Source organism: Podarcis filfolensis (genome assembly GCF_964270895.1).
Source record: "Podarcis filfolensis genome assembly, chromosome: 13".
NCBI classification, from domain to species: Eukaryota; Metazoa; Chordata; class Lepidosauria; order Squamata; family Lacertidae; genus Podarcis; species Podarcis filfolensis.
The window spans coordinates 6,298,995-6,313,781 of NC_139615.1; the positions used below are offsets into that span (position 1 = coordinate 6,298,995).

The following is a 14,787-nucleotide window of genomic DNA, read 5'->3' on the forward strand; positions in this document are numbered from 1 at the left end:
CCCTGTCGCAGGGATTCGAACCGCCTACCTTCTGATTGGCAAGTCCTAGGCTCTGTGGTTTAACCCACAGCGCCACCCGTGTCCCTCACTATTAATATACTTCTCCTTAATTGTACAGTGGAACCTCTACTCACGTACGGAATCCATTCCAGAGGTCTGTTCGTGAGTCGATCTGGGTCGCTGGGAGAAGCGCCATTCTGCACATGCGCGAATCACGGCAAACCCGGTATTTACTTCCGGGTTTGCCGCGGCCGCGAGTCAGATTGTTCCCGAGTAGGGGCAGTGGTCAGTCGAGGTTCTACTGCATTTCACTATTAATATACTGCTTCTTAATTGTATTTGAATTCAACAATTACTTTGATAAAATACATATTTTGTTATGTGCAAATGGCTTTGGGTACCTATTAGGTCCGTAAATTACCATACAGCATATATTCAACACAAAGGACAGCTGGACATATAAAGGGTCCCATTAGCTTCAGGAGCTTAGGGCTTCATCAAACCTAAATCCGGCCCTGGCCAGGCCCCACTTCGGATAGCACGACTGCCTTCCCCCCCCCCAAGCTTGTGGGGCGGTAGCTCAGTGGCAGAGAAAAGCGCCATTCTCAGTCCCCGTGTGGCATCCCCTCTGCGCCCTCCTGCTCCTCACTTGAGCTTGTTCTGAATGTCCTGGCCGGCCTGCTCCAGCAGAGCCCCCCGGATGAAGTTTCGGGGCACGGTGACGCGCTCCGAAACGGCCGCCAGCATCTTGTTGTGCTCTTCCGCCGCCTGGACGGCATGTGGGCACAGCTCCTGGGTGAGGGAAACCATGGACTCCAGGATCACCTGCAGAGGGGAGAGAAGAAGCAGGTGTGATGGCCTGGGACTCGGGCTCGGACTCGGAACCAGAGGAGTCTCAGTCTGCACCGGATCCTTTGCCCAAGGCAGCATCTGAACCAAGTCTGGGGCTTTTTCTGAAGAGCCGCAGTCTGCACAGGTTCCCCTGCGACAAGCACCAGCTGGGCCGAGTCAGGGGCCTGAGTCTGCCCTGGCTCCAGATGTGGGGATTACCTTCTTGCCTTCAGCTGGGCCATCACTTACAGCTGCTCCACTACCGGTTGGGTCAGGAGAGGCTGAGGCGGCCTCTGGGTCTAGTAACCCACCGACATCTCCCAAGCTGCAGAGACTGAGGTCTGAGAGAAGGAGAGACCTGAGTATTCGCAGGAGGAGTGCTCGCCTTCGGACGAGACAGGGAGGTGAGTCACCGGGGGATCAGGACTGGCCGTTACCCAGACAAAAATAAAAGGCTGTTGGACCATGCCTCAGGTTGTGGGAGCAACATTGCTGTTTGCCAGAACCTGCCTGAGATCTTGACCTTGCCTGGTTTTCTGCCTCATGTCCTGCCGTGGCCCTGTTGGACTGACTTCTCGCGGAACCCTTGGATTTGGGACCGGACCTGGACCGCGTTACTCGTGTTACCCCATGGCCCAGCACAGTAGAGCAGCCGGCTGGGCAAGAGAAGAGCATCGTGGGATGCCCTTATGCCAACCACGCGGTGGGCGTCTTTCTCAAGAATCAAACCTGCCCTTTCGCATAAGGCGACGGGTGTTCCTGCAGAGGGCTGACCGGTTCCCAAAGACCCAAGGGGCCTTCTCCTCCATTTATTTGGTCACCATGGCAACCGCAGGCTTCTTTGAGCCTCTTGGTGTGTTGAACCAAAGGTGAACCGTTCCAAAAACTCTGCAAACACCATCTTGGTCAGGCATAGGCAAACTCGGCCCTCCAGATGTTTTGGGACTACAATTCCCATCATCCCTGACCACCGGTCCTGTTAGCTAGGGGTGATGGGAGCTGTAGTCCCAAAACATCAGGAGGACCAAGTTTGCCTATGCCTGATCTTCGTAGTCAAAGATAACCCCACAATTAATTGGTAGCAGTTGCAGCAATGAGCTCATAAATGTTTATACTCCCTTGCTTCAATATGCTCTGGTTATTTCCTGGCTTGGACTACTGCAATGTGCTCTACGTGGGGCTACCTTTGAAGGTGACCCGGAAACTACAATTAATCCAGAATGTGGCAGCCAGACTGGTGACTTGAAGTGGCCACCTGAAAGACCTACATATAACACCTGAAAGACCTACGTATAACACCTGAAAGACCTACAACGACTCCCAGGAGGTTTCTGGGCACAATTCAAAGTGTTGGTGCTGACCTTTAAAGCCCTAAACGGCATCGGCCCAGTATACCTGAAGGAGCATCACCACCCCCATCGTTCAGCCCAGACACGGAGGTTCAGCTCCGAGGGCTTTCTGGCAGTTCCCTCCCTGCGAAAAGTGAGGTTACGGGAAACCAGGCAGAGGGCCTTCTTGGTAGTGGCGCCCGCCCTGTAGAACACCCTCCCCTCAGATGTCAAGGAAACAAACAAAGGCACCTGAAGGCAGCCCTGTTTAGAGAAGTTTTTAATGTTTGATGTTTTATCGTGTTTTTAATATTCTATTGGAAGCCTGGATCAGAGGGTTGGATTAGGACTGGCTTCTTCAAACTCCCGATGTTTTGAGACTACAATTCCCATCATCCCTGACCACTGGTCCTACTAGCCAAAAACATCTGGAGGGCTGAGTTTGAGGACGCCTGGATTAGGACATGGGTTCGGATAACGGGGCGCTCGCTGGGTGACCTTGGGCCATGCACAACTGCTCAGCCCAACCTACCTGACAGGGCTGTTGTGGAGATAAAACAAGGAGCGGGGAGAACAACATATGCCGCCCTTGAGCTCTTTTAGAAGAAAAGTGGGGTTTTTAATTGCAGTAAATGAAGAACAGAAAAGCAAAATGAAAACAGGACCGTGCCCTCGCAATACCTGCAGTTCCTTGTCGACTGCTTTTGAGACCTCGTTGGCCACTGATTCTAGCCTGTGCCGGACTGGACCGTCGCTGGCCAAAATGTGCCCAAGCTCATACAGGCTGGGGAAGAGCTAAGAGAGAAAAAGAGAAAGGATGCTTCGCGGGTGCTTTTCTCTCTCTCTGTGTTTTTTATTCAATAAACTGCAATAGAAATATTATCATTAAAAAGCACACAAGGAACACACCTACAGAGACCTTTCTGCAGTTTGGGTTTGGATACGGATTTTCACAGAGAACGTTTGGGAGAGAAATTCAGTACACTACAAATCTCTATTACGGTCATAGGTAAAGGTAAAGGAGACCCCTGACCATTAGGTCCAGTCATGACCGACTCTGGGGTTGCGGTGCTCATCTCGCTTTATTGGCCGAGGGAGCCAGCATACAGCTTCCGGGTCATGTGGCCAGCATGAATAAGCCGCTTCTGGCGAACCAGAGCAGCGCACGGAAACGCCGTTTACCTTCCCACTGGAGCAGTACCTATTTATCTACTTGCTCTGGTGTGCTTTCGAACTGCTAGGTTGGCAGGAGCAGGGACAGAGAAGCAGGAGCTCACCCCGTAACGGGGATTCAAACCACCAACCTTCTGATCGGCAAGTCCTGGGCTCTGTGGTTTAACCCACAGCGCCACCCGCATCCCTTTAAATAAATAAATAGCTGACAAGGCGAAGAAAGGGTGGTGAATACAGCACAAGATATTATGGGCTGTCCATGAATCCGCTGGATGAAATAGCGGAAGAACGTTGCCTCAGGAGAGTGAGGAAAATTCTCAGGGATGATTCACACCCTGGCCGGCACTTTGTTGATCTCCTGCCCTCGGGCAGAAGATATAGAAGCAGTTGCACCAAAAGGGTAAAGAACAGCTTCTATCCATGGGCTGTTAGGCTGCTGAATGAAAAGATAACAACAGGGCAACTAACTTTCGGGTTTGGTGGGTGTGCGTCAGTAAAAGGTAAAGGTAAAGGGACCCCTGACCATTATGTCCAGTCATGGCCGATTCTGGGGTTGCGGCGCTCATCTCGCTTTATTGGCCAAGGGAGCCGGCGTACAGCTTCCGGGTCCGGTGGCCAGCATGACTAAGCCGCTTCTGGCGAACCAGAGCAGCGCACGGAAACGCCGTTTACCTTCCCGCCGGAGCGGTACCTATTTATCTACTTGCACTTTGACATGCTTTCGAACTGCTAGGTTGGCAGGAGCAGGGACCAAGCAACGGGAGCTCACCCTGTCGCGGGGATTCGAACCGCTGACCTTCTGATCGGCAAGTCCTAGGCTCTGTGGTTTAACCCACAGCGCCACCCGCGTCCCTTGTGCGTCAGTAAATGTGGGGAATTAAAACTAAGAGAGCTGAGTGGGGAGCGCTCGTGTAATCTCACGGTATACAAGTTGTACAAGTGACAATAAAGTATTTCAATTTCAATTCAATTCAATTCCAATATGAAGTTATATCAACCACAAAGCTCCCCGGGTGACTTTCGTCCTCTCACTGCCTCTCAGTCTAACCTACCTCACAGGGCTGTCGTGAGCATTAAATGAGGAGGGGGAAATGAACCACGTGTGCAACGCCTTCAGATCCTCGGAGGAATGTAAATAAATAGATGAAGCTCACCGCCCGCGAGTTCTTGGCTTCCTTCATGAGTTCCCGGGCGTAGAGCACTTCCTCCTGAATCGTGTCGGCGGAGCAGGTCCGCAGCAACCGCACCTCTTCCTGGACCCTGACACAGAGGCGGCTCATCATCTAGGGAAGGGGCAAGACACGGGGCCATTAGCTCCTGCCCCTCACCAAGGCGCCAAGTCCCAAACCCGCTGGCAGGGGGCAGACAGGCCGCGCTCGTTCCCCACAGGAATTTGCAGGAAGGGGTGGCAAGTGTGTGCCGTACAGGGAGATGGGAACGTTTACTTGCTCGGCGCTATTGGTGACGATTCCCTGGTGGAGGCGGAAGGCTTGGTCCTGGGGGAACTTCTGCGAGTGGTTGTTCCTGAGGAGACACCACTGGATCTAAAGGGGAGAGAGGAAGGGGGGAAAGAGACAGGGAAGGGATCATGCCAAAGCTGGGATTTGCACGCCAGCAGAGGAAATGGGCATTTCTCCAGCGGTCCAAATCCATTCGTTTCAAGTTTCTCCGCTACAACTGCCACAGATGATGATTTCTAAAGCAATCCTCACAAAAACTCAATTTTTCTCTTGCCCTCAATTTCTGTATGCCGCTCCACCCAATACAGTGCATAGCTGTCAACTTTTCCCTTTTCTTGCGAGGAATCCTATTCGGAATAAGGGAATTTCCCTTTAAAAAAGGGAAACGTTGACAGCTATGATACAGTGGTACCTCGGTTCTCGAATGTCTCCGTTGATGGACATTTCAGAACTCGAACGCCGTAAACCCAGAAGTAAATGCTCCCGTTTTCGAACACACCTCAGAAGTTGAATGGCTTCCGCTGAGGCACTGCTGTATTTTTCTCAATTTTCTCTGTAAATTTGCAGAGCGTCCTTTGCGCCTCGGGTTTCGAACATTTCGGATGTCAAATGGTCTTCCGGAACGGAACCACTTTATACACGGTTTCTCAAGCAATTCTCCCTCATAAAATGCCCCTTGTGTGTTATTTCCACTGATAAAGGCTTTTGTAGGTAGACTTTCTCCCCATATGTCCATTTTTTACACACATGACTTGGTTGGGGGGGGGGGCCAAGTGCAAAATTCAGAGAAGTGCAAGCACTGAAGGATCGTTCGAGAGGAACGAGTTGGGTAGTTTCTCGCTAAAATGCAAACGGGACCAAATTATTCCCCTCATCCCTAGGCCTGTAGAGAAGGGGCAGGGCTCACCTTTTGCCACACCTCGTCCGTCCTCTCAGGGGCGTTTCGGTAGGCCGCCGTGATGTCACTCATGGGGAAGGACATGAACTTGAGGGTGTAGTTGCTGCAGAAGAGGCCGTTTTATTTATTTATTTGAAAGCATTTATAAACCACTTAACGTTTCAGAAACCTTTAAGCCACGTACTCTCTTTCTCTCGTGAAAATGTGAGCACGAGAAGCCATGTTGGCGGCTCCCCCCCCCATTCCCTCAAGGAAAAATAGTATGAAACCGCTCTAGTTACTCACTTCTCCAAGGCCCTGGCGATGTCCTGAAAGCCTTGTGCAGTTGTATTGTTCTTATCCCAGGAAATACTCCTTGAAAGCAAGAAAAGGGGCGGGGGAACAGGTAGCAGTTTATCAATTCCTGACCCACAACCAGCAATTGAGTTCCTTCCCTCCTTGGCTGCCAAACAGCAGTTATGTGAAGCATCCTCCATTAGCAACTACTCTATTCCGAACTTAAAAAGGGGAAGCGTAATGCTGGTGGTCAACAAAAGAGGTTTAAAGACTCTCTCAAGGCAAATCTTTAAAAATGTAGTATAAACACCGACAACTGGGAAAGACTGGCCTGTGAGCGCTCCAACTGGAGAACAGACTTGACCAAAGGTGTCGTGATCAACTCTCACCCGGAAACCGATGTCCCTATTGTGGAAGGACGTGTGGATCCAGAATTAGCCTCCACGGTCACTTACGGACTCACTGATAAAACTGTGTTTATGGAAGACAATCTTACTTAGCTATGAGTGATCGCCAAAGAAGATAGGAAGACACAGTACACCTGACCAGGAGCCCATTCTTAGAATACTCCATTACATGTTTCCTTCCCTGGTTTCCTATTTCATTTCCCACTTATAATCTCCAGGTTGTGGGATCGAGCCATACATTGGGCGAAAGATTCCTGCTTTGCAGCGGGTTTGTACCAGATTACCCTTCCAACTCTATGATTATATAAACCTCCATACTATTTTGGGGTTTTTGTGGGGGTAGAGTTGCAGCCAACACAGCGCTACCCTAACTCAGCACCCCCTCAGCGCAAGGCTACTGCCATTGGACTTCCCCACCCCTTCTCCTCCTCCACAAATTCACCCTCTAAATCTATTATTGGGGATTTCCTCGATTTGCTAGTGCAGATTTGAGGAAGAGAAGTGATCCCAGCGTTAATCCTTGCACAGATCCCATTGTGCGAGCAGCAGTCCTTGCGCTGATGGGCAGGAGTCGGAGAGAGCGCTGAGGTAAATTTCCTCTTCCCTCTCAAAGAAGTCCAGGCAGGCATTTTCGGGTCCACGTGGCAAAATTGGGGGGGGGCAAGTGTACCCCAGAGATCCAAAGGCTGGGCAAACCAACCAGGAAGCCCCCGCCCTGCCTGACCGGCCAGTTTCCCCCGCCCACCTCAGCGTGCTGTTGATCTGCAGGGCTTTCGACAGCATCTTGGCTCCAATGTCCTCCATGCAGTTCCCACTCAGGTCCACTTTGGTCAGGCAAGTGTTGCTGCCCAGGGCGTTGATCAGGATGCTGGTGCGGGTTTTCAGCCGGGAGTCGGCAACGGAAAAAGATTGCAGGGACTTCAGGGTAGCAGGCAGGAGAAGAAGAAGAAGAAGAAGAAAAGGACAGAGTGAGCATCTCATCATGGCACAGGGCTTAAGAGGGCCAGATTAGGACTTGGGGGTGGAGGGCAGCCGGGGTTCAAATCGCCACTCAGCCACGATGCTCAGAGGGTCTGCGTGAGCCAGTCACCGCCTCTCAGACTATCCTACCTTGCAGGGTTGTTGTGAGAATAAAATAATAAAAAAAATAAAAAAAATTAATTATACCCTGCCCTCTCCAGCCAAGACCGGGCTCAGGGCAGCTAACATCAGGTATAAAAACAATTGATTAAAATACAGCTTAAAAACAAGATTAAAATACAACATTAAAATGCAGCCTCATTTCAGTAGAAACTGAAATCAAAAACCTTTGGGGGGGATGAAAACGTCAAATCTTCACCAAGGCCAACTATCCAGACTGGTCCTACGTGGGCCAGAAAAAAGCCAGGGAAGTCCCCAAATAGGAGTTCCATCACCAAAGGAGAAAGGAAAGAGGAAAGAGGAAAGAGGAAAGAGGGGAAGGGGATCAAGTTGATTCCAAGCCAAAGGCCAGGCGGAACAACTCTGTCTTGCAGGCCCTGCAGAAAGAAATCAGATCCCGCAGGGCCCTGGTCTCATGAGACAGAGCGTTCCACCAGGCCGGAGCCAGTGTTGAAAAGGCCCTGGCTCTGGTTGAGGCTAATCTGACTTCCTTAGGGCCCGCGACCTATAGGGTGTTGCTATTTATGGACCTTAAAAGAGGAAGGGGAAGAATTGCCTGCACCTTTGTGGTACCAATATATATTGATAGATAGCCTAAGATACACAGGCAGTAAGAGAAAGTGTGAAGAAGACGTCGTGGCGCTTTCATTATACAGTGGTATCCTCAGTTTAAGAACAGCCCTGTTTACAAACGATTCGGTTTACGGACTCCGCAAAATTGGAAGTAGTGTCCCAGATTGCAAACTTTACCTCGGTCTAAGAATGGAAGCCGAACGGTGGCAGGGCACTGGCGGCGGGAGGCCTCATTAGGCAAAGCACGCCTCGGTTTAAGAATGGTTTCGGTTTAAGAACGGACTTGCCCATCCTGGCTAATAAAAGCAAGCCAGGAAGGGCTGGGCGATGGGCTTCGTGGGGTGGTGAATGCTTCCCTCCGTGAGGGAGCCTTCCCAGATCCGCTGAAAGAGGCGGTTATTAAACCGCTTCTTAAAAAACCATCTTTAGACCCGGCCAGTATGGCCAACTATCGCCCAGTCTCAAATCTTCCATTCTTGGGCAAGGTGATTGAGCGCGTGGTTGCTGAACAACTCCAGGCACGCCTGGAGGATGCGGACCATTTGGATCCCTTCCAATTGGGATTCAGGTCTCATCATGGGACTGAAACTGCCTTGGTCGCGCTGGTTGATGATCTCCGGCGAGCTAGCGACAAAGGTGAGAGTTGTTTCCTGGTTCTGCTGGATCTCTCAGCGGCCTTTGATACAATCGACCATAACATCCTTCTGGACCGTCTAGAGGGGCTGGGAGCTGGGGGCACTGTTATGCAGTGGTTTCGCTCCTTCCTCCTGGGCCGTGTTCAGAAAGTGGGGGGGGGGGATGAGTGTTCAGACCCCTGGGCCCTCACTTGTGGGGTGCCTCAGGGTTCCGTCCTCTCCCCCATGCTTTTTAACATCTATATGAAGCCACTGGGAGAGATCATCAGGGGGTTTGGACTGGGTGTCCATCAATATGCAGATGATACCCAGCTCTACCTCTCTTTCAAATCAGAACCAGTGAAGGCGGTGAAGGTCCTGTGTGAGTGCCTGGAGGCAGTTGGAGGATGGATGGCGGCTAATGGATTGAGGTTGAATCCTGACAAGACAGAAGTACTGTTTTTGGGGGACAGGGGGCGGGCTGGTGTGGAGGACTCCCTGGTCCTGAATAGGGTAACTGTGCCCCTGAAGGACCAGGTGCGCAGCCTGGGAGTCATTTTGGACTCACAGCTGTCCATGGAGGCGCAGGTCAATTCTGTGTCCAGGGCAGCTGTCTACCAACTCCACCTGGTGCGCAGGCTGAGACCCTACCTGCCCGCGGACTGTCTCGCCAGAGTGGTGCATGCTCTGGTTATCTCCCGCTTGGACTACTGCAATGCGCTCTACGTGGGGCTACCTTTGAAGGTGACTCGGAAACTACAACTAATCCAGAATGCGGCAGCTAGACTGGTGACTGGGGGCGGCCGCCGAGACCACATAACACCGGTCTTGAAAGACCTACATTGGCTCCCAGTACGTTTCCGAGCACAATTAAAAGTGCTGGTGTTGACCTTTAAAGCCCTAAACGGCCTCGGTCCAGTATACCTGAAGGAGCGTCTCCACCCCCATCGTTCTGCCCGGATGCTGAGGTCCAGCGCCGAGGGCCTTCTGGCGGTTCCCTCATTGCGAGAAGCAAAGCTACAGGGAACCAGGCAGAGGGCCTTCTCGGTAGTGGCGCCTGCCCTGTGGAACGCCCTCCCATCGGATGTCAAAGCGATAAATAATTACCTGACATTCAGAAGACATCTTAAGGCAGCCCTGTTCAGGGAAGTTTTTAATCTGTGATATTTTAGTGTATTTTTGGTTTTCTATGGAAGCCGCCCAGAGTGGCTGGGGAAACCCAGCCAGATGGGCGGGGTACAAATAATAAATTATTATTATTATTATTATTATTATTATTATTATTATTCTGGAACTGATTAAGTTCGTAAACCGAGGTACCACTGTATACTTTTAGGAGCCAGACGAAAATGTTTCTCTTTAACCAGCCCTTTGGCTGATTGAAATCTGATCCCTTTTAAAATGTGTTGTGGAAGGGTTGGGGTGGGATCACTGGTTTGTTGTTGTTCTCATTTTTATTATGTATTCTGTGTTTTTTATATCATCATTTTATGTTGTGAACCACTCTGAGGTCTGTGGATAAAGGGCGGTATACAAATATAATACATCAATGACAATAAATAAGCATATGTTTGTGTGTTTTAGAAGCCAACCTCGTTGTGTTTTTACATGAGTAAAATGTGTGCTTTTATTTAAAATGCATCTCTGGGTTATTTGTGGGGCATAGGAATTCGTTCTCTTTTTTTTCTTTTCAAAATACAGTCCGGCCCCCCACAAGGTCTGAGGGGCAGTGGACCGGCCCCCTGCCGAAAAAGTTTGCTGACCCCTGACTTACACACTCCTCTTCCTGGATCATCTGCACAATCTTCTGAAGGATTTCCTCCAAGGTCCTACAGAGAGACAACAGGGGGAACGTAAGCTGAGGAACAAGATGGGGATGTCAGGGCAGTTTGTTTATTTATTTGATTCCATTTACGAATTGCTCCCTATAAGGTATATCTTCAAATGATTCCGTAGCAGAATTGCTCCATGTGCTTGCATATCTCGCCAGGGGCATGTGGAGCTTCTGATTCTTCATGAATAAACTTAATAAGATGGAACCAAGCTTGCCTTTTGACAAATCTCTCCACAAAAAGGAACCTCCTGTTTGTTTTTAGCGTTCCACTGGGTTTCCCCCTGTGCTTTAATGACCATCAACTTGTGCATATTTCTTTTTAAAAATTTTGGATTTCAGCCGCACTTTATCAACATCTCGTACATCGATCAGAGATCTCTATGGTCAAACGGTTCACAAACCTTCCAAACGAGGAAGCAACTTAAGCGCAGCACCACCTAGTGACTAAACTACAGCATGACACCATTGCCCTGGATGGTCCTAGATAGCCCAACCCAGGGGCGACATGGCCCAGGGGCAGAATTTGGGCTTTGAAATTTCAGTGGTGCCCTGTGTGACAGCAACATTCAGCGCCCAAATGCCTCTCGCCTTCTGTTGCTCGTCATTATTGCAGTGTACCCTGTGGCTCACTCTTGGCTCAGCACCCAGTGCGGGCCAACCATTTGCGCTCCCCTAAATCCACCTCTATGTAGCCCAGGTTTTGTGAACCACCGTGAGACCTCCGGGTATAGGGCGGTATATAAATTCAGTAAATATATAAACCTACCGGGATTTGACGTTGAAGTTCTTGCCCAGCCAGAGGTGCTTCAGAGACTTGTTCCTGCCAAGCGCCGGGACGAGAGTCAGCAAGTCGGCGTCAAAGCCTGGCGTGAGGAAGAGGAGGAGGAGGGAGTGGCAGGATAGGTCAGGAATGTTAAGTACAATGCTTTAATTGACACAGAAATGAAAAATGGCTGAAGGTATATTGCAGAAGATTCAACATGGGGTTTTTCCCCACCATGGGGCTATATTAAAGCCAAGGAGAGCCCTCTGAGCTTTTGCTAAGTTAATGAATAACTAACTGATTGTTGTTTCTCTGGTAGCTAACACATAAGGGTTGTAACCTTAGATCATATCGTGAGAGGTATTGGGTTGCAAATCTCCATTTTGAAGGGAGCTGCCTTTGTGAGTCTTTTGTCCCAAATTCAATGGAGTGAAGATGTAAAAGGAAGCTCTCCCGAAGGGAGAGTAAATAGCCTGGAGGCTGGAATACAAGCTGTGGAGAGAGAGAAACCTTTGCTTATAGGTCTGTTTGGATTATTTCGTTTTTTGCAAGATGCTGGGCCTGTGCTGGAGAGCACAAGGCATTGTATGGATATTTCGGACGTATTATTTGCTTTATTCTGTTTTATTTTACAGAGATCTGTAGTAAAAGTTTGAATAATATTTTTTTTAATGGGTCTGGACAATGATTTATTCCAGAAGGAGTCGGTTCTTATGCTTCTAGTCACTTCAGACTGCACAATATCAATATCTGCAACAAGGAAGGGCAAACACAATATTTTGCTGTCGCTCTGAGCCCGGCTTCGGCTGGGGAGGGCAGGATATAAATAAAATATTATTATTGTTATTGTTATTGTTATTGTTATTATTAAGGCAGGAGCAGCAGCTGGGGAGCATCATGGTCTCACCATTGTCAGAAAGATCTAGACTACTCAAGGCGCTGATTCCAGACAGCTGCTCTTGAAGGACTTGAGCCCCCGGGGAGCGCAACTAGGTAGGAAGGAAAGGAAGACGAAGAGAGAGAAAGGGAGAGAGAGAGGTTTAATGAGTGACTCAGAGAAGAAAGAGTGCTCAAGAAGCCTATCATATCAAACGGATGCTGGGAAGCTCTGAGGTAAATCGCCTCACATGGAAGCAGCTCGGCCCCCAACGCCTCCTCTCTGAGAAGATGTCTGCACAAGAAGCCCACCCCATTCGCCCCGCCCCGATTTACCTCACATCCACTCAGGTCCAGGTGGAGTTCGCTGAGGTGGGTGTTGGCTGACAGACCTTGGAAAAGAGACCTGAGTGAGGAAGGCAAGGACATATTGTGGTTTAAACAAGCGAACCAGGGACATCTGAATGAGCGAAATCCTGCTCTGCATGCAGAAAATTCAACATTAATAATAATAATAATAATAATAATAATAATAATAATAATAATAATTTATTTATACCCTGCCCATCTGGCTGGGCTTCCCCAGCCACTCTGGGCGGCTTCCAAAAAAAATATTAAAATACTGTAATACATCAAACATTAAAAGCTTCCCTAAACAGGGCTGCCTTCAGATGTCTTGTAAAAGTCTGGTAGTTGTTGTTCTCTTTGACATCTGGTGGGAGGGCGTTCCACAGGGCGGGCACCACCACCGAGAAGGCCCTCTGTCTGGTTCCCTGTAACCTCACTTCTCGCAATGAGGGAACCACCAGAAGGCCCTCGGCGCTGGATCTCAGTGTCTGGGCTGAACGATGGGGGTGGAGACGCTCCTTCAGATATACTGGACCGAGGCCGTTTAGGGCTTTAAAGGTCAACTCTTTCTGCTTGTGGTTCTCAGAAACTGGTATTCTGTGGCCTACCCCGAACCAGAAGAGGCATGAAAGGGGAGGAAGAGAGGTTGGCTGCACGCAGGCGCAGTCTCTGATTCCTTGGGGGAAACCCCTGAGGAGGAGGAGGAGAGGACTTTCAGTCTCTGCAAAAGATTTTCATGGAGGAAAACCACAGGGAACAAGCAGCTCTGCTCATGAGGCCTGACATTCAACCAAGTCTGTGGAGGTCGTGTTTTTGCTGATGAAGAGTTAACGCCATCTTCGAAGTGTCTGATTACTGACTGCTCCTTTGACGCAGAGGGAGAGAACAGCCATTGTTGTCATGGGCCAGGAATTTGCTTCACCTGCTGAGCAGCAGCCTGAAGGGGCAGGAAGCAGAGTGACTCCACCTGCCGCTGATCAGCCTTCTTGCTCCTGATGTGAACCAGCTGGTTCTTAAACAGGGTTTCCAGCCTCAGTCAGTTGCTGGAAATGACGTTTGTCGTTCCTGGCCAGACCTTGCTGCTTCTTGCTTCTTGTGACTCTCGACTTTCTTGACCCCCGAATCGTCTGACTAAGTGAACTGAGATACTCCTGACCTTAGGACTGGACTGGACCTTGTATACAGACTCTGCCTGCAGCCAAGTCCCCCCCCCCTCCAGACATGGCTGCTTGGCTTGCCTCTCCCACCACTGAGCTCTGCTGTGGCCGGGCAGCAAGAGACGACAACCATTGTCACCAGTGACCGCTGAGAGCCTTGTTCTGCGTGAATCTGTCTAACCCTCGTTTGGTTTCTATACCGCCAGTTCACACAGTATAATAAGGCGTTGTGCAGCAATGTATATATAGTGGTACCTTGGGTTACATACGCTTCAGGTTACATACGCTTCAGGTTACAGACTCCGCTAACCCAGAAATAGTACCTCGGGTTAAGAACTTTGCTTCAGGATGAGAACAGCAGCGCGGCAGCAGCAGGAGGCCCCATTAGCTAAAGTGGTGCTTTAGGTTAAGAACAGTTTCAGGTTAAGAACGGACCTCCGGAACGAATTAAGTACTTAACCCGAGGTACCACTGTACACGGTAAAAACCTAGCAACATAAAAAACAGTACAAAGTTTAAAGCTTTCCGAGGTGGTGGCTATCACTCAAATAGTCGGGGCCTCCCTCCAGCAGAGGGCAGCAGAGCCCATGGACGTGGCACTGGAAGCTTGAACCAGTCTTAGGTTCGTCATGGCAATCATGTGAGAATGTTGCGGGAAACTGTAGTTTCTCAGAAGTCCTGGGAGCTAGCTAGCCTGTTACCCTACACCAGCCATCCTCACTCTGGCAATGTCCACGTGTTGAAGGTCCCATCCACACTATGCATTTAAAGCGGTATCATACCGCTTTAAACAGAATTGGCTTCCCCAAGAGAATCCTGGGAAGGGTAGTTAAAGGCGCTGAGAGTTATGAAGAAGCCACTATTCCCTTCCCAGAGCAACAGGCAAGGCACAGAAATGCTCTCATCCTTCTAGGCCTTTGTGTCTCTTCTTCGTTCAGCTCGGACACTGAGGTCCAGCTCCGAGGGCCTTCTGGTGGTTCCCTCACTGCAAGAAGTGAAGTTACAGGGAACCAGGCAGAGGGCCTTCTCGGTGGTGGCGCCCTCCCTGTGGAACGCCCTCCCATCAAGGAAATAAACAACTACCTGACTTTCAGAAGACATCTGAAGGC

General features: G+C 49.9%; 1 protein-coding gene across 13 annotated transcripts in view; it reads right to left on the bottom strand.

Annotated features, from left to right (window-relative positions):
• CARMIL3 (capping protein regulator and myosin 1 linker 3) overlaps positions 1-14,787 on the bottom strand; it is an 84,113-nt gene that overhangs the window by 22,638 nt on the left and 46,688 nt on the right. For all 13 annotated transcript variants that reach the window (XM_083580758.1, XM_083580764.1, XM_083580767.1 and 10 more), the window contains exons 17-27: positions 12,510-12,579; positions 12,205-12,286; positions 11,301-11,397; positions 10,475-10,529; positions 7,119-7,291; positions 5,976-6,044; positions 5,700-5,793; positions 4,778-4,876; positions 4,487-4,615; positions 2,841-2,954; positions 650-825 (exon numbers count right to left, since the gene is read on the bottom strand). In XM_083580758.1, coding sequence (XP_083436884.1) covers positions 650-825; positions 2,841-2,954; positions 4,487-4,615; positions 4,778-4,876; positions 5,700-5,793; positions 5,976-6,044; positions 7,119-7,291; positions 10,475-10,529; positions 11,301-11,397; positions 12,205-12,286; positions 12,510-12,579 — 1,158 coding nt within the window. The remainder of the gene's footprint in view (positions 1-649; positions 826-2,840; positions 2,955-4,486; positions 4,616-4,777; positions 4,877-5,699; positions 5,794-5,975; positions 6,045-7,118; positions 7,292-10,474; positions 10,530-11,300; positions 11,398-12,204; positions 12,287-12,509; positions 12,580-14,787) is intronic.